This window comes from Ranitomeya imitator, chromosome 8 (assembly GCF_032444005.1).
Source record: "Ranitomeya imitator isolate aRanImi1 chromosome 8, aRanImi1.pri, whole genome shotgun sequence".
NCBI classification, from domain to species: Eukaryota; Metazoa; Chordata; class Amphibia; order Anura; family Dendrobatidae; genus Ranitomeya; species Ranitomeya imitator.
The window spans coordinates 182463180-182482909 of NC_091289.1; the positions used below are offsets into that span (position 1 = coordinate 182463180).

Below are 19730 nucleotides of genomic sequence, written 5' to 3' on the forward strand. Positions count from 1 at the left end.
CTAGGACGCCATGCCTGGTCTGATTCTTAGGGGTGACGGGTCTTTTTAAAGGGCACCGATCTCTCCGCACCATCAATAGACAAGCACACAATGTCGCCTGCATGTATCCTCTTCTGCAGCCAGGCCTAATGCCTGACAATCAGCCCTGTTCACCCGGTGACCCGAACTCTGTGGATGTACAGAGGCTCCCTTTTTGGCGTCCAAACATCCCTCTCTGCATCACCACTGTTTAGCAGATGATGCAAGAAGGCGGACGATCCCTCTCCACTTCCCTGTTAAGAGGATGGTGGATTAAGGGTTCATCATTTTAACTCTGCACCGTCAAAAGAGAGCGGCGATTGCAAGACGGCTTTCCCTGACCTTCCGGATGCAGCAGCGCATTCTGCCACTTGGCAAATTAACCGGGTAGAATCTCCTGTGGTATACCTTCCAGTATTTCTGCCCGATGGGTCGTCAATTAAAAATACAACAGACTGTCAGATAGCAAATCTGGTTCATTCCGTCTTGCGGCCTCGGGTTCAGCGCTCTATCCTTCCTTAGCCGCCGCATGGGTTGCTACAAAAATGGTCTCCTGGTCGGAGACGTTAACTTCCTTGATTCACAACAGTAACCTTTTCCCGAAGACAGTACAGCTGGTCAATCAAATTTCTTGAGCAAGGAGACTGGCTGCTTCACGCCTCTCGGATGCGGCTACTTGCGCAGCGCTGTCAGCAAATGCCATTACACGCAGAAGGACTTTATAGTTGAGAAAATGGAAGCATACTCTGCATTCAAAAAGCCTCTGACATCACTCCCTTACCAGAGTGATCGGTTATTCGGTGAGAAGTTGGAAGCGTTCCCCATGCAGGAACAAAGGATCACATGTTTCCTATAGACCCAACCAGCAGTGGATGAGTTGACCAGGACGGTCTAGATCTAAGGGATCTTGGTTCCAAAAAGGCGACTGAAAAGTAAGACCGATCCTGGATATCAAACTTCTACCAAGCTTGACAAGGTCCCCCTTCTTCGGATGGAGTTCCTCCGCTCAGCCACTACTTCAATGGAAAAAGGTTGAGTTTCTGGCATCCACCGACATTCGGGATGCTTACCTTCACATTCTTATTTTTCCCTCTTCAAAAATTCCTTTGCCTTTCCATTCGCGAACAGCATTTTGAAATCACGACCTTGTCCTTCGGCCTTGCTACTGCACTCAGAGTGTTTGCGGGGGTTATGGCGGATGTCATGTTCCTCTTGCACCCTAGAGGCATGGTCGTCCTGCCCTATCTGGTCGGCTTTTTAGCCACTCTTCCAGGACTGCGTTGTCTATATCGCTTGCGATACCCCTTCTCACCTGGGCTGGCAGCTAATCTTAGACAATTTTTTCCTCATTTCCAGCCCAGCAGATATCCTTTTTGCGGATGATCCTGGTCACTTCCAGAAGGTTGGTAATTTTCTCTTGAGACAAGGCCGTGGCCCTTCAACAGGGAGCTCATGCACAGGTTCACTCATCCCTTCATCCCATTTGATTTGCTAGGAGGGGGTTTCCGAGGGAAAATGGTGATGACAATGGAAGCGGTTTCCTTCGCTCCTCTCGTTTTCTGCAGGTCAAACAGGCTTTCAGTGGGTAGTCTCTGAGCTTCTTCCTCATCTGGGGGTGGGGGGGGGGGGGAGATCCATTCAATAGTTATTAGTGACTACTGATGTCAGTCCTCTTCTCCTGATCATTGTTCTGGGGATCCGAACGGTATGGCTAATTCTACAGCAGGTTCGCTGCCTTCTGGCGGGTCACCCCATATGAATTCAATCGGACAATGCCATGGCTGTGCCATACGTCAATCATCTGGCAGGTACCCACTGTCAGGCGTCATGGTCGAGGTACCTCACATTCTCTGATGGGCCAAGATCTATCATTCAGGTGATCTCGGCACTACACATCCCAGGAGTAAAACTCTGGACTGCAGATGCTGTCAGGGTCCCGCCTCAAGTGAGTGGGAAATTCAACCGGAAGTCTTCCATCAGATCTGCCTTCTCTGGAGCACGCCAGATGTAGGTCGGATGGCATCCAGACTGAACGCCAATGTACTCTAGTTCATGGTTCGGCCTTGAGATCCAAAAGCCATCACAGTGCATGCTCTGGTTCTTCATGGTACCAGTTTCAATAACCCCTCTTCCACTACTTCTGTGAGCCTTTCGGAAGCAGGAAGGGCCCCAGTGATCCTGGGAGATCCGCACTGACCACGTCAGGTTTTTTTTTTTTTTTTCCTTTGCAGAACTAGTATTTTTCTGTCTTATTGCAGCAATACTGCAAGTAAGGACTTCCTCGCAGGGAGTTTTCACATGTGGTTCTTACCTATTGCATACCGTTAGATCTTTGGGACCTTAATGGTCCTGGGAGTCTTACAGTACACTCCTTTCTGGACAGACTTTACCTCAGGGAAGGTCGCCTTTTTTTCTCTGCGATCTCGTCATCCTGACGAATCTTCGGAGCTTGCCGCTCTGTTCTTATAGACTTTTTTTTCTCTTATTACCTTCAAGGCAAGGTTGTCTACAGGCCATCCCCTTCCCTTGTTACCAAGGTGGTATTGTATTCCCACTGTTATGAGGGCATCGTTCTTCCCTCATCTCTTTCGGCACCAGTCCACAAAACGGAATGGGTTCCCCATATTCTGGACGAAGTGAGTGATCTGAGTAGGTACATCTCGAGGATGGCGTCCTTCCAAAGGTTGGATGCTTTATTTGGGCTTCCTGACGGATACAGGAAGGGTATAGCCGTTTCATCGGCCAGGTTAGCCTGGTGGATTCGTTACACCATCCAGGAATCCTTCCGTGTTAGATGTCAGCCTATCTTGGGTTCTAGGCACCAGGCATCGGCAAATCACAGCAAGAAAGGGGAGAAGCCAGTGCTGCCTATGGTCAGAACGCAATACATAAAGTGCAAATGCACATATTGATTTCTAACTGTATTTAAAATGAGACATATAGCAAACGATTGATCAATTCTTTGAACTACCCCGCCACTTCACGGCAATCTCATAATGGGGCAGTCCTACTCTACGTTTTTTTATATTTGCTGTGCCATAAAGGCCTCCTAAATAAATTAAAAGCAAGACCACATTAAATGCAAACTGTACCTGAAGCATTTCTGAATCACTCCCATGGCGTCAGAGGGGCAGGTAAGGATAAAAGTCGACCAGGTCCAGACATAGACCTTTCAGGTCTAACCTCCACACTGCCCATCCAGCACCACAGATAAAGGGTGAGACAGGCTGAGACACAGGTGCATAATTAAACAGAGCGCAGGGCAGGGCTGCTGTATGTGTGTACAGCAGCCTATCAATCACAGGATACACAGAAAGAATGACGCACGTGACCGCACAGCGAATATAAAAAACGTAGAGTAGGACTGCCCCATTATGAGATTGCCGTGAAGTGGCGGGGTAGTTCAAAGAATTGATCAATCGTTTGCTAAATGTCTCATTTTAAATACAGTTAGAAATCAATATGTGCATGTGCACTTTGCTGGCTTCTCCCCTTTCTATTCAATATTGGTCCATGGCTGACCACCACTGTAGCCATGCGTGCCCAGTCACGTGCGCCATTCTTTGTGTTTCCTGTGATTGATAGGCTGCTGTACACACAGCAGCCCTGCGCTGTTTAATTATGCACCTGTGTCTCAGCCTATCTCACCCTTTATCTGTGGTGCTGGTCGGGCAGTGTGGAGGTTAGACCTGAAATGTCTGTCTGGACCTGGTCGACCTTTATCCTTACCTGCCCCTCGGACGCCATGGGAGTGATTCAGAAATGTTCCAGGTACAGTCTGCATTTAATGTGGTCTTCCTTTTATTTTACTTAGGAGGCCTTTATGGCACAGCGAATATAAAAAAAGTAGAGTAGGACTGCCCCATTATGAGATTGCCGTGAAGTGGTGGGGTAGCTCAAAGAATTGATCAATTGTTTGCTAAATGTCTCATTTTAAATACAGTTAGAAATTAATATGTGCACTTTATGTATTGCGTTCTGACCATAGGCAGCGCTGGCTTCTCCCCTTTCTTGCATCAGCAAATCACGGCTGCAGGCTTGCGGGTTCGTTCAGTCTGCATGCATTCTTGAAGCACTATAATTCCCACACTTCCACAGATGTGAGTCTGGGCAGGCGGACTCTGCAGGCCACGGTGGCGCACTTGTAAGTAGCAGTTACACAGGGCCTGATCTGATGTTGTCCCCACCCAGTGACTGCTTTGGGACATGGTCTGTGTCCCCCAATGAGGCGAAGGAGAAATAGGGATTTTTGTGTACTCACTGTAAAATCCTTTTCTCCGAGCCATTCGTTAGGGAACACAGCTTCCACCATGTTATTAGTATTAGCTTGTTTTATAATTTGACATGCTATACGCTCATGTTATTGTTCTCCTACTGCTTTTGCACCGAACTGGTTAGCGAAGAGCCAGCAGGAGGGTGTATACTGCAGAGGAGGAGCGAACTTTCTTTGCATCACTTAGTGTTAGCAGCATACACCCACAGTCTGTGTCCCCCAATGAATGGCTAGGAGCGGAGGATTTTACGGTAAGTACACAAAAAAAAAAATCCCTATTTTTTATTCCCTGATTGTTCTTGGACACAACCTTCACGGAATCCCCCTTCTAGGCACAGATGTAACACTACAGGACATATTCTAGGACAAGAGAGCAACTCCCCAATTCAGAATGGTTCCCCATGTGTCTGATTTTATAATGGATTTAAAAGCGAGTGTTGCCTGTTTGAATGCAGTGAAGTCGCCTTGCGAATGTGTTTTCTTCCAATGCCGCTCTGCTACCCTGGACAGTTACTGGGGCTTTTTAGTGCTGTTATTGTGCCAGAGTTGTCTTGATACGTCGCACTCTGCCATGAACGAGAGGGGCGACTGTCAATAGCTGATGTGAGAGTGGCATTGTAGAAAGCAGCGGCACTGTCTATTGTGGAGTGAGAATATAGATGCCAGTGGTAGGATAGAGTCAGAGAACATGTGAGAGTCTAGGTGTGCAAGGTTTCTGCATGGGTGAGCATGTGGTTTTACATGGGTGACCGGGGAGAACAGGGATGGGAAAGGGAGCAGATTGTGGTCGGATAGAGGGGAGGTGGTGAAGTTAGAGAGCAGAGATGTGTGAAGACCAGGTCTAGTGTATGTCCGTCTGAGTGGCTGCGGAGGACCACTGAGTAAGTCCAAAAGATGCAGTAAGGGAGAAGTTTGGAGGCTGCTGACTGAGGGGTATCGGTGGGGATGTTGAAGTCACCCATGATGATGGTGGGAATGTCAGCAGAGAGAAAGTGAAGAAGCCAGGGGGAGAATTGGTCAATAAAGGCAGTGGCTGGGCCTGGAGGTTGGTATACGACGGCCACTTGGAGGGAGAGTAGATGTGGACTTCAAAAGAGGGAAGGATAAGGGACAGTAGAGGTGGGAGTTGGGTTAAAGCTGCAGTTAGGAGACAGGAGAAGACCAACTCCTCCACCATGTCTGCTGGAACGAGGGGTGTGGGTGATGTGGAGGCCGCCGTAACAGCGCAGCAGAGGAGGTGGTATCAGAGGGTGTTAGCCATGTTTCTGTGAGGCCAAGGAAGGCAAGCTTGTGAGAGTAAAAGGTCATGAATCACATGAAGCTAATTGCAGATTGAGTGGGAATTCCAGAGTGCTCCAGAGAGATGGAGTAGGGGGGTGGGCGTCAGGAGCACAGGTTATGTTGGAAAGATTGCGGTAGTTTGTATTAAATAGGGAGCGATAGGAGGGGGTCGTCATGGGAGGTATGAGCTGTGGGGGTCCAGGGTTGGGAGATATGTCACCAACAGTGAGGAGAAGCAGAGAAAGGGAGAGCAGGTGGGAGGAGAGTGGCCGACTTGTTGTGTTTGGACAGATTTGAGGTTGAGAAGCAGGTCAGTAGAGGAGGTAAGGGTGCAGTGGAGATCATTATTTGGTTAGAGGGTGCTGGGGTTTATGGATAGTGAAGGAGAGAGGATTAGTGGAGCAAACACTGTAAGGGCAAATGTAAACATGGTCCAAGTAATTAGAAGTGCTTATTCAGCAGACATACCCAAAATACAGATACATAGAGTGAGATCCTGACTCCTGCTGTGACTAACAGCCAATGAAATAACTGCGGCGTCTGTATTCTTAGCTGCAGGGATGCGCGTGCCTGACCCCAAGTCCACAAACATTTGCATACATGATCCGATTGTGTGATTTACTTATGACCGTTGCAGTGTTAACCCTACAAGAGCCATCTTACCAGTAGTGTTCGTATGCTACATTACAAGCATAATGGAGTTGCAGGTGGGAACTTTGCCATCTCTAGCAGGGGCACAAAATTTAGCAATGGTGGATTGTTAACACCAACACTGCATTCAAAATAGAGCACTGCAAAGGCCCATTATCCAGCTAAGTGCCCCTTGAAGCATGACCTGTTTAGCCGAGCATGCATGTGTTCTGGATGGGAGTGGGATAAGATGCAGCCACTTCCAAAAATTGCAATCTCACAAGACCGCTACATGATCACGGGTTATTGCCGAAATGCATTACTGGGAACAGAGCATCATGAGAAGCCTCTGTAAAGGCCTCGGCTGGATCCAAGGGCCGAAGGAAGGTGAGTATTACTTTTTTTTTTTTTTTTTTTTTTACAGGGATATGGTGCCCACATTGCTATATACTGCATGGGCTGTGCCATATACTACATGCCTGTGCATTCTAGAATACCCAATGCGTTAGAAATCGGGCCACCATCTATACATACAATATGCAAATCCTCCCACCATGGGGTCTTCAGTGCATAGCCAGGTGTCACCCCCAGCTCTGTGCCCCCCCAAGAAGCATGCATGGCATCATTTTATACACCTTTATTACAGTGATGGGAGCAGCTTTATACACACAGTTCTGTGCCAGACATAAGAAACCCTCAGTGAACGTGTACAGACCGCAATGTAAGACAGGAAACAGGGGTCAGAGTGATTGTAAGAGGATGTGGGTGAAAATACAACCATTAATATCAGGTCTGGCACAGCACACAATGAAGCGAGATCACATTGTCAATTTCTGTACATTATAAAAGCCAATTTAATCATTGCACATCAGACAATACAGCACACATCCCAATATCACAGGTTAAAAGAGTCTGTAAATCCACAACCACCCTAGAAATCCATTTACAAGTCACAGGTAAAAAATAATGTTTTATTCCAAGATACAAATGTACATAAAGTGTTAAAAAATAAAAATATCCCCGAGGCAGCAGCGCTCAGCGTATGCTCTGGTGGATGATGCTCTTGCTGCTTCTCGCCTTCTCCTTTTCCTTCTTGGTGACGGGATCCACTTCAAAGCATTTCCACAGTCGGAGGGTCTCATCTGCTGCAGCGGAGGCCACGGTGCTGCCATCCGGACTCATGGCCAGGCTGAGGACTCTGGAGTTGTGCCCTGAGGGAGGAAAGCACCGGTGCTTGACTATAACCCAACTACAGGCAGATTTGGGGAACGTGCGGCACTTACCTTTCAGTTCTGTTACCCGGGTCATCGTGGGATATTTCCAGAGGACGAGTTGATTCTGTGCAAATCCGTGGCCAGAGATTAATTCCTTGTAATTCGTGGACCAGAGGATCGAACAGACCTGGAGGACAAACATCAGCCTTAGAGTCTGCTGAAACACTGGTCACTATGGACAAGAAGTCGTCCTTACCTGTGAGTGGGTGTCCACCGAGTTCAAGCAGGTTCCTGAGCAAACGTTCCAGATTCGGATATGTCTGTCGCTCGTCCCACCACCAGTCGCAAGGACATTAGACTGCCAGGGGCACCAGGACACAGCCTATGGAAAACAAACCACACTAAAGTTACAAGTAGCATTCACTATTCTGATTTTTGAAGATATTTGGTGAGGTCTGCAAAGTTTAGTAAGTGCCAAAATGAAAACCTATGCCGGATATAGAATTCCTAGGCAGCTGAAAGAATGAGCCAAAATTTTAATTTTTTTTTTTTTGATTTTTAAAGCTAAAAAGACAGCGAGTGCAGGTCTGGGGGTTTATAGAATGTTAGGCTACTTTCACACTTGTGTTTTTTGCAATCTGCTGTTTTGTGCAAAAACCGGATCCTGCAAATGTGCTCGCAGGATGCTTTTTTGCCCACAGAATTGTATTAGTGACGGATTGTGATGGATTGCCACACGTCAAATCTGTCGTGTTTTGGCAGACAATCACAAAAAAACAAAACAAAAAAAAAAAAAACCAATGTAAAGTTTGTCCACCATTTTCTACCGTGCATGTGTGGCCGAAACTCTGCCCCCTCCTCCCCAGACTTCAGAATGAGCAGCATATGCGTCGAAAACTGCACCCGCTGCCCACGTCGTGCAAAAAAAAAAAAAAATTCACAATGTCTGTCGGCCCGACGCATAGAGACGATTTGTACCGACAGAAGGGTGAAAGAGGCCTTAAGAGTTGGAAGGGTCCTCCAGGGTCACCGTGTCCAACCCCCCTACTCAACGCAGGATTCACTAAACCATCTCACACATTTCAAAAAAAAAAAAAAAAGGCTGGACAGACGACTTCCATTGAAGGAGAACTCACCACCTCTTGTGGCAACCTGTTCCACTCATTGATTATCCTCACTGTTTAAAAGTTTGTTTTCTAGGGGTATACATACATAGCCGGTATCTTCCTCCACTGGCAGAATAGAGAGAGTGCAGCTCTGGGGTATAATACAGGGCATTACACTGCATTAGCACAAAGCATATTGTAAGCATCTTCTTACCTTGACAGCACCTTGGTGTTGGGTGAAGGTTTGTACAGGTGTGAACTCCCCAGAGTCTCCTTGGACACAGGACCAGATATTTACCAGGTTGTCGTTTGCCCCACTGGCTAGATAGCGGCCATCGGGAGACCACTTCAAGCCGCAGACCTCTTGTGTGTGACCAGTCAGAGTGGCCACATGATGCTGAGCAACTCTGACATCATGGTGGTGGATGTGTCCTGTCCTGGAACCACTAATAGCCCAAAATAAAAAAAAACAACAAGTTGAGTGCAAGGCAGTACTAGAACCGCAGGTTAAAAAGTTCCCACAATGAGTTTTTGAAGCTGCATAATTTTGATGTGCACAATAGCTGCATCTTAGGGTATGTGCACATGTTAAGCATTTGCAACAGAATTCAGACCAAAAATTTTTTAGAAGAATTAACTGCTGCATAAAATAAGTGCCTCCTTCCCCCCCCCCCCCCCCAATCATTATAATGGCTGGAGAAAAACTGAAAAAAAATAAATAAATAAAACACTTTGAAAGGATTGACCGGATGTAGATCTGAAACTGCATCAAGTCTCCAAGTCAAAAATAATCAGCGTGAGATTGAGAGTTCAGATTTCTATGCAGATAGATGTCAAGCTTGGGTCAGGAGAGCCGCTAGCCAGTCCGTGCCATGTGATAGTCTGTTATATGGCTGTTTGACTGCAAGCAAAAAAGCAGTGTTTTTAAAAGGTGTAAAAAAAAAAATAAATAAATAAACACGGTATGTGCAGAAGTGCTGTGACAAAAACCCACCACTCATTACAGAAGTGGAGCCTCTGGCTGGTTTCACACTTGCGTTACTCTGCGCTGCGGATGACCGCGCATTTCCTCCGTGACGCTCTGCCCAGGATCCGTCTACTGCTGCCTGTGTACCCATCTTGAACATTGGGTATGCAGGGTCATGCATTGTATACGGATGTGTCCGCATGCGGCATTTGAGGTGTGCGGCAACCACACGGAAATGCTAAATTTTGTGTTTCTGTGCGGTCGCCGCACACCTCAAATTGCCACATGCAGACACATCCGCATACAACGCGTCACCCTGCGTATCTAATGTTAAAGATAGAAACGCAGGACGCATACAGAAATACGCTGCCATCCGCAGCGCAGAGTAACGCAAGTGTGAAACCAGCCCTAGACAGCAATGCTCTGATCTGTGAGGGTTAGGAGCCATCTAGGTCTTCTCTATACAGGGCACAATAAGACCGTGTTCATACTCCGGTGATTAATTGTGTGCTGCATTTGGAGCCATAATGGTTTATACTCTTTAGGGCTCCTACTCACTTGCGCGAGACTCGGATGAGTCTTGCATGTTAATACCCGGCACTCAGATTGGAGCGTGCGGCCGCATAGGAATACATGCAGCCACACGCTCTGCTCCCGAGTGCCGGGGATTGATGTGCAAGACTCATCCAAGTCTCGCACAAGTGAGCAGGAGCCCCAAGTCATTCATTTCACACTCAGAATTATACTACAGATGGTTTATATTTATTTTCCCTGCACTCAGTGGCTCAGAAATATACAAGTTTAGTATTTGGCCATAAGTGGCGTCAGTCAGGCTTGTAGGTCTCCGTGCTCGCACAGGCCTTTACAGTTCTGCCCAGAAATGCCCTAATGGATTGAGGGTTGTGATGGACTGTTGTCCCTAAAGGGAATCTTTCACCCCAAAAATCACATAAGAGCTAAGCCCACCAGCATCAGGGGGCTTATCTACAGAATTCTGTAATGTAGATAAGCTCCCGATGTAACCTGAAAGGTGAGAAAAAGAGGTTAGATTACTCACCCAGGGGCGGTCCCGGTACGATGGGTGTGCTGCGGTCTGGTCTGAGGCCTCCCATCTTCATACGATGACATTCTCTCATCTTCTTGCCGCAGCTCCGGCGCAGGCGTACTTTGTTTGCCCTGTTGAGGGCAGAGCAAAGTACTGCAGTGTGCAGGCGCTGGGCCCCTCTGACCTTTCCCTGTACACTGCAGTACTTTGCCCTCAACAGGGCAAACAAAGTACGTCTGCGCCGGAGCATGATGGCAAGAAGAGGACGCCATCATATGAAGATTGAGGCGCCGGACCCGGACCGCCCTGGTTGAGTATAATAACCTGTTTTTCTTACCTTTCAGGGTACATCGGAGGCTTATCTACAGCATTACAGAATGCTGTAGATAAGCCCCTGATACCGGTGGCCTTAGCTCATACGATTTTTGGGGTGACAGATTCCCCTCAAGCCATTTTTGGACTTAAAGCTTGGGCACAAAGGAGTCTAAATGGATGATGACCCCAAGTATAACTCCACCATCTTGGCCAAACTTTCCTTCTTCATGCCTTCTATTTTGTGCACCAGTCCCCTCTGCAGCAAAGCACCAACATGACGCAACCATCCCTGTATTTCAGTTTTGGCCTTGCAAGCCTCCCCCTTTGGCCATATTCATCCTTGTTACATATGGATGACAAACAGGTTTATGTCCTGTCATATCAGAGGACATTTCTCCAAAATTTAACATCTTTGTTTCCATGCAAGTTGAAGACTATAACCTGGCTTCTTATGGTGTGTTCGAGCTGTGGCCTCTTCCTTGCTCAGTGGCCTGTCTGGTCATGTCAACATGAGACATTTTTACTATTGATGCATTACTGGTATAACCTGTTCCCTCCAGCATCTTCAAGCTCTTCTGTTCATCTCCAATAGATGGCATCTCCTTCCTCAACAGCATGATGACCACGGAGGTCACGTTGGGCTAATATTTGTAGATCATATGAACGTGGTACCGTCATAAATTTGGCAATTGATCCCAAAGATTTACCCGCATGGTGGAGACCAACAATTATTTTTTTTTTAATGTCTTGTCAACTTATAATTTTCCTATGATAAACAATTAGGCCTTGGAGAGAAGCTTTCAATATTCCCACATACACCAAATAGTGTGAATTTGTTTACTGGTGACTAGAATTGAGCACATTTTGGTTCGGCAGCGAATATTGCATTTGCAATATTCGTCAAACGTCATTGGGAGTAGAAATGACCAATTATGTTCTTAATCGGTCAAACAAATTTTACATGAATAGGTTACAGATATGGCAAATTCAGATTGGGCGACCAATTCCGAACGTTTGCTCAACTCTACTGGAGAGTTGAACCATTAGGTCAAATTCAGGAGTCCGTGAAACTCTGCAAAAGTACAATGCAGTGGCCATGGGTCTCCCTGCACAAACACATAAGGCTGTCGAGTTTGTAAGTACATCATGGTACAGTTTCATCAACCTCTGAATTCGGCCTTGGTGTTATAGGATTTTCAGAATGAAGGACAATTAAACTTTGTATGTAAACACTCAACCTACTGGAATTCTAGTTTAAGCAGTTCGTTAAACTTTTTTTTATTGGAATGATTGCTTGAATCACTCATGTGACCCCAGCCTTAGAGAAAGTATCAGGAGAAGAGAACAGCAGTCACTCCTTGCTACTCTCCAGCCTTGTATGTAACACTTCACTATTTGGAGAGTTCTGCATTATACCTTGATCTAGCTGGTCAAAATCGTAACAGTATTTATAAGAAGTGTATAAAGAAATACCAAACGGTGAAGATTGAGTTTATGATAACAGCAGCAAACCCAGAACTCCATTCTTTAAAAGTTGTTTTTTTTGTAACTTTAGCAAGTTGGGCAATACTCAGGGTTGTTGAGCTTTAATCTTGAGGGGATAATTACAAGTTTTAATGCCAGTCACCCAAGCTTATGACAAACTGTACACGAGTGCATGAAAAGAGAACAAAGTGCCAAACCTCACCTGGACAGGATGTGGTTGTTCCAGCTGAGCGAACCGACGCGGGACGAATGGCTAACCATATTCCGCAGACGTTTCTGCTGCTGAACATCCCAGAGCTGGAAAGTATAGGAGAAAATTGTATAAGAAAACATTCAGAAAGCAATAAAACCAGCAATAAGCAATGGCCATAAACTCACCTGCACTTCAGCATTGCTGGTTCCTACTGCGAGATAGTTGCCCTCCTTGATCCAAGAGACAGACGATATGTACTCCTCAGAGTTCTCCATCTGGAGAAGCAGAATGATGTCTCCGCTCAGGTAGTTCCAGAGGTAAACGGAGTCATTCAGCGCCACAGCCAGCAGATTCAGCGAGCTCCAGTCAATTAGGTTCAGATCTGGAGTGAAGTTAAAGGGTTTAAGATGTGTAGCCCCTTTTACACAGAAGAAAAAAAAAAAACACTGCGATAACTTGTTTTAAAGGGACACTGTCACCTGAATTTGGAGGGAACAATCTTCAGCCATGGAGGCGGGGTTTTTGATTCACCCTTTCCTTACCCGCTGGCTGCAATATTGGATTGAAGTTCGTTCTCTGTCCTCCATAGTACACGCCTGCGAAAGGCAAGATTGCATTGTGCAGGCATGTACTACAGAGGACAGAGAATGAACTTCAATCCAATATTGCAGCCAGCATGCAGCCAGCGGGTAAGGAAAGGGTGAATCAAACACCCGAAAACCCCGCCCCTATGGCTGAAGATTGTTCCCTCCAAATTCAGGTGACAGTGTCCCTTTAAATTTTTGAATGGCAAAATGTAAAAAAAAAAGTTTTGATATTTTCAACTTTTAAACACTAGAGGGAGCAGCTGCTGACATTTGCCACGATAACCTAGTGTAGTGATCGTTCACATTAGGGCTGCAGCAGAAGAGAGCAGGATCAGCTCCAGGTGTCGGATGTCTCCTCCTGGACATTTGTTAAAAAAAAAAAAAAAAAAAAAAAAAAAAAGGGATGAGAGAATGAAGTTTAGGAGCACAGCACTGCCGTTTTGTTGGCAACTTTAATGTGATATAAAGATGCGACCGATCGCCGAGGACAGCCGGCAATGCCGATTCTGTCTAACGGTGCGGAACTGCTCAATGGACTTTACAAGGAGCTGAGAAAAGCACATTACATCACTGCAGCACTCTGATCAGTCAGCAGACTGCACCGCAAATTAGATTAGCTTAAAGGCTATGCGGACTAATACGATGGAACAGCATTACGTCATGGGTTAAGGTACCGTCTCAGTGGCACTTTGGTCGCTACGACGGCACGATCCGTGACGCTCCAGCGTCGTAGACTGCAGTCACACTTCGCAATGCACGACGCTGGAGCGATAACTTCACGACGTATTTGCGATGTAGAAGCTGTTGGTTACTATGCGCACATCGTATACAATATCGTGCACACCTTTGTTGTTACACCATGCGATCATGCCGCCACAGCGGGACACTAGACGATGAAAGAAAGTTTCAAACGATCTGCTACGACGTACGATTCTCAGCAGGGTCCCTGATTGCAGGAGCGTGTCAGACACAGCGCGATCGTAAGTATATCGCTGGAACGTCACGAATCGTGCAGTCCTAGCGATCAAAATGCCACTGTGTGACGGTACCCTTAGATACACAGCTCAGCTCATAGTTACTGTGATCTGAGCACAGCAGTCTTGTGACCGACTGCTGGGCTTAGATCAAGGTAGTTATTGGTGCGCATGGGTCCAGACACCAAAGATGCAGTTCCAAATTTGTCCAATGACATGTACTCCCCACTGATGAAAACACCGTCGCAGCAATGGCGCAGTTTTGCAGACGCAGCAGTAAAGCCTCAGACAGCACGAATGTCTGAATGAGGCTTTACAAGGATTTGGCTCTGCTCAGTCAATGGTCCAAGCACAGCAGCGGAACAATGTAATCACTATGCTTTGAGCACTAGCAGTGACAGTGGTGGTGAGCACAGGACGGGGAGTCTGACAAAGTATTAGTTATACAAGCCTAGTGACCTGGCTTCACCACTAGAAAGTTACCATTGCAACCGTGCTCTTACCGCAGGACTACAGATCGGAGTACAATGCCAGGATGCCCTGTGCTCACTGCTGCAGTAATGGCGATCCTGTCACCGATGAACACTGTACGAACAGCAACAGGTGGATTCTATATCTCAGCACAGGGCGACAATAAAATGGTGCCTTGTTTTAATTACAGATGTTAACTAGACAGCCCAGGGGGAGTTACTAGTTCACAGATGAGGCAGCCACAGTGACACTATGGAAGATGAGGTGGGACATGAACAGTCTCCTATACATCATGATTTATTAATACAAAAATTAAAGCTTGACGCTCCTTCACAGGCCTCCCCAGGTCATATGGCTGCAGTACTAGACTTACAGTAATCATTCCTGATCTCTGGAGCGTCGAGGACTCTGTCGGGCATGGAGGGGATGTATCTGCTGGGCTTTTTGCTGGATCCAGGAGTTTTTTGACTGTAAAGAACCTTCAAGTTGTTCTGGTAACCTGGAGAGGTGTAATAAAATAAGCCAAGATGTAAAGAAACAGCCAAAGTTGAAAGGAGTTTCCCCTCCTGTGTCATCCGCAGCGTCCTCGATCTGGCTCCTGCGCAGGCGTACTACGCTGTGTCCTGGTCAGGGTGTAAGGCGATCATTAACCTCTCTGGCACATGACAGGGTGTAGCACGCCTGCGCAGGAACGTGATTGGGGGGACACCACGTCCGACACGTCCCACTCATCTACACAGCAGGGTAGGAGGATGGCGACAAGAGGAGGACATGAGCAAAGTCAGAAACCTCGTGGACTGGAGCACACCATATGGGGGGGGGGGGGGGGGATTATAAATGGTACCTTTTGGGATATGCAGAGGGGGGTTGAGGATTTATTTACTGATTGCTAAACTGATAAGAGGTATTAAAGGTGGTGGCCTTAGTTTATATTGGGAAAAGCAGGTGACAGGTTCCTTTTAAAGCAGAGAATCTATAGAGTAGCGTTTACTTTATCATCTTTAGTTACAATTAGCCCATAAAGATACAGTTATGATTTAGGATAAAGGGGTTTTCCTGCCAGAGATCTCACAAACCTTCAGGAGCATTGAGTGACTTTCCACCAAGACGCAAGATTTTGGCATCTTCCATATCAAATCCATTCAGGTTGACCGCCCAGGCCTTCTGCTGCTCCTGTATATCACAGGGTAGAAAGGAGAGACGGGTGAGGCCAACGTCACAAATGAGGGAAATGGTGCCAAGATCTGCCACGAGGAGAGTCCTAGCACCACACACATTTCGAAATGTGGATAGTTGCATTAAAATACTAATGGATTACTGGTTTCCAGAGCTGCTTCTCTTCTGAGCTCAGCGACTTAGATTCTGACTCAATGGATCACACATTCACAATGAAAATCTATGGAGTCCCCATTTATGTCATCCCCTAGGAATACACCATACAGATCTACTGTCAGCACAGTGTGGGGGGTGTTATGGACCCATATTATTCTGGGGTCTGCATCATCAGCATATAACAATTTATTCATGTAATTGGGTTTAATTTAAAAAAGGGATATTGCACTTACAAGAAGATGGGCGATACATCTAATAACTGAATACCCCCTTTTAAGGCCACGAGATCCCACAGGAAAAAAAAAAAAAAAAGGCAGATGCAATAATCACCTTTTTTGTGGGGGACTGGTCTGTGGGCTCATTCTCCTTACTGAGCAGGAAGCTGGCCACATCCATCTGCATGGCGCTGCGGTTGGGAATAAACCGATCACCCCCAGCTCGTGACGGCGTGCCCTGCAGCTTCCCCTGCGACTTGCCTGGAGAAACAATTTGATGTTACAGTGGGTAGAAAACACTTCCCAGAAGTAGCTCTGTGCAGAAAGTGAATAAGCAGGGAGTGATGGGCGATTACAGATGGTAAAGATGCAGGATTGTGACTGCACAGACATCTGTCACAGAATTGCGTAAGGAACAGCTTCCTAATATTCCCGAGGGGCCCCCAGTATTAGTGCCGCACCTGGCGTCTTTGATGGCGTCTTGCTGGAGCTGTGGGATCTGTTTGCCGCCTTCATAGGAGACAAGATACTGGAGTTCACCGACGTGTTTGCTGACGAGCAGGCGCCCTCCTTCGCTTTGCGCTGCCATCGCGCCAGCGGAGCGTTTGTGATTGGAGTGTCCAGCTTTAGAATGCTGTTCAGGTCGTTCTCAAACACGAACTGGGCCATAAGTGTCTAATCTGCAGGACAGGAGAGAAATTGTTAATGGGGAGGAATGTTCGTGACCAAACGGACAAGTGTATCCAATACTTGGGGGGACACTCAGGAGACCCTGAGAACCACCTCCATAGATTATCGGGCCTGGGGAGATGTACATGTGATCGTATCAGGCTGGATAATCAAAAGAAGAGCTAGGGATTCTAGGATGCAGGAGGCGGCTCAGCTTACTGATGTGGTCGCTGCACCAGGTCCTCATCCAGTCGCTCCAAATCTAGTATGTTACAGTTTAGTGACTACAGACTGATTAGATCAGACCGCGCCTTTAGAGGGACTCCCAGTTATCTACACAGTGCCATAGCGGACCTAACTACAGTGACTGCTATGATCTTCACTCTACATAGGGGCTGTTACTGAACCAGATCTTGAGATCACATCTTAATTCCTATGAGGGGTTTCAGTGCACCCATGGGGTGGTCAGTGCATCTATTTACCTCCTCAGTCCACATCTTGACTATTCTGATGGACAGCGCTCCCTTCCTAGAGTGGACAGTGTCCCACGTGTGCGCATGTACGGACACTAGCTGAGCAGGCGGCCACGCATGCACACAGTGCTCCTATTCAGCTGCTCTCTGCACCGAGCACCCAGAAATATATCGAGGGAGGAAGCAAGCGCTGCCCATCACAAGGTATCCATGCCAAGGGGGCGCTGAAGACCCCTCATTTACATAAGAATTTAGAGTTGTATTTTTCAGGCACTAAAATAGTAAAGCAGAGAGTCAGGATTTTAGTCCCCTATAAAACACTGTTCAGACGATCAGTCCAAATATTACAGAATAGCAGATAGACTTTCTAGAATCCCATGTCCGCAGACAATCGTGGAGACGGACATGTGGTGCATCTCTCCAGACTGCAGCAGGTCAATTTCTCTAGTTACCAATAGAATGTATAAAAAAAAAAAAGGTAATACAAGGTGGCTAGCATATATGTATCGGTTGCTCACCGAGCCCCACTCCATACAGCCAACCAATTCCAGCCCTGTGCTGATGAGGGTCTAAAGCCCGAAACACGTGTCCACAGGTAGGAATTGGTTGGCTGTGTAAATTTAGAAACTAATCCGCAGCATTGCACGCTTGGCAGTTCCAAGCGCTGTGGATTAGACTGGGGTGGAAAGATGATTTGCATAGCTCCGCCTACTGCAAAGGATTCTGGGTAAACCTGCTATTCTTTGTATTATGCTGCTTGCAAGTACTTTCCGTTTCAGGAAAGCATCCACTTTGTATTTCCTTTAAGTAGAGGGCTTTTCGGTCTCTTTCGTCCCGCTACATTTAGCCCAACTTGGGTCTCTCCCTAAGGTGGCTAGCATATATGTAAAAAAAAAGGTAGTGACATTTCTGTCATCACTCCAAGTCATAGAATACTGTCACTGTCATTGCAAACTCCAGGGGTTAAAAATGGTTAAACCTTAGAAGACCCCAGTTTTAACTCCGTGGGGTCCCAGCACTGGTGCCCCCCCCTCCAGCCACTCCATGGGGTCCCGGCACTGGTGCCCCCTCTCCCACCAGCCACTCCATGGGGTCCCGGCACTGGTGCCCCCTCTCCTGTTATCCACTCTGTGGTCCCGGCACTAGTGCCCCTCTCCCATCAGCCATTCCATGGGGTCCGGGCACTCGTGCCCCTCTCCCATCAGCCATTCCATGGGGTCCGGGCACTGGTGTCCCCCATTAGACAGGTGAAGACCCTCTAGCACCAGCACCGCAGCCCCCAGATAAGGAGGGGAAGCAGTATCAAAGCCCACCAAAATTATACTTTCCCTGAACACAACATTGTACACCCCAGCCACCACCAGCCGGTGAACAGCAGGCGCCGCCATAGAGGGGCCCCCAGAATAACGGGGACCAAGTCTGCAGGGCTCTGATCGGCTGCCAGTATAACTTACACACAGAAGCCATGGGGCCCACACAGAGGGTGAGAGGCCATGAATGAGGGAGGGCGGACACCTCCGTTACCAGCACCTGCCCCTTATATGGGGGGCTCCACAGCTCAGCACCGCGTTATACCCGGGGTACCGGCCACAGCAGCGGACACTACCTGCCGCAGCCCCGCACTCACCTCCCGCACTGCGCGACCAGAGACACAAGTCAGCAGCTAGTAACGGTCACACGCCGGAAGCAGCTTGTTTTAAAACCCAGCCGCCGTGCCTCCTGATTGGTCGCTCGACGCTGAGTAACTCCATGGCAACCACCAGACGAAAAAAAAAGTTTCAGGAAGTACCAAACCTGGCGTTCTGATTGGACGAAACGCACCAAGCGACAAGCGGTGCTTTGTTCCAAACGACCAAACTGGAGTGACGTCACCGGAAGTAACCAGACCACCATTTTTGTTGAGGGTGAGCGCTTAGCAGTTGCCAGGAGAAGGGCTGCCTAATTATGTGTGACTCTGTATGGTGGTCGTCAGGGTGGGCATAAAAGTGATTGGCGTTTTCCAGCCAGTAGATTCCTAGAAGTTCGGAAACCTAGAAATTAAATTAATTCTGGATGACGTTTAAGAAAAGGGTCTTCCTGAGATATTTTTTTACCTCAAGTTGCTTCAGTGCACGTTTATACCTGGCCTTAAAGGGGTTGTCTGGATGTTCTCTCCCGCCAGTCGTAGAATTACGCATAGTTAGCAGCCGCACGTTTTTTTATTTTTCTGCATAAGCTTCGCTATACGAGGTTTTGTTTTTGTGAGACGAGCTGTCATTCTTTTTTTAAGCGCCATTTTGCCAACTATGTCTGTAAGGTCGCGTTCACATGTAGCGTAAATGCTGCATTTGTTTGTTGGGGGGTTTTTTCACAAAAAAATTGTGCTGAACCGTGCGGTGTTGGTGTTTTTTCTCTTCAGGCTTCTATGGGGAGTCTGAAAAAATGAAGAAAAAAAAAACCTGCCCAAACAAAGCTTTTCTGTACTATAGAAGCCCCATTAAAA

The 19730-nt window shown here is 47.2% G+C and overlaps 1 protein-coding gene across 2 annotated transcripts; it reads right to left on the reverse strand.

Moving 5' to 3' along the window:
* Positions 1-6824: 6824 nt before the first annotated feature.
* On the reverse strand, positions 6825-18974 carry CDC20 (cell division cycle 20). Of its 2 annotated transcripts, none has more exons than XM_069738076.1 (11): positions 18876-18974; positions 16568-16786; positions 16222-16367; positions 15636-15732; positions 14933-15058; positions 12713-12909; positions 12537-12631; positions 8737-8968; positions 7673-7798; positions 7486-7603; positions 6825-7413 (listed from the first exon to the last, which is right to left on the reverse strand). In XM_069738076.1, the coding sequence occupies exons 2-11, from the start codon at positions 16773-16775 to the stop codon at positions 7238-7240; spliced, it is 1521 nt and encodes a 506-aa protein (XP_069594177.1). In that variant the 5' UTR covers positions 16776-16786; positions 18876-18974; the 3' UTR covers positions 6825-7237. The 2 variants fall into 2 exon arrangements, with proteins under 2 accessions (XP_069594177.1, XP_069594178.1); XM_069738077.1 differs by having other exon boundaries at positions 18703-18885.
* Between the last annotated feature and the right edge of the window lie 756 nt (positions 18975-19730).

Coding starts and splice junctions, on each gene's coding strand:
- CDC20 (XM_069738076.1), bottom strand. CDS start 16,775: ATGGCCCAGTTCGTGTTTGAGAACGACCTGAACAGCATTCTAAAGCTG. Junction 16,368..16,567: donor GACGCCATCAAAGACGCCAG/GTGCGGCACTAA, acceptor TTGTTTCTCCAG/GCAAGTCGCAGGGGAAGCTG. Junction 12,910..14,932: donor AGAGATCAGGAATGATTACT/GTAAGTCTAGTA, acceptor ACTTCACTCCAG/ATCTGAACCTAATTGACTGG.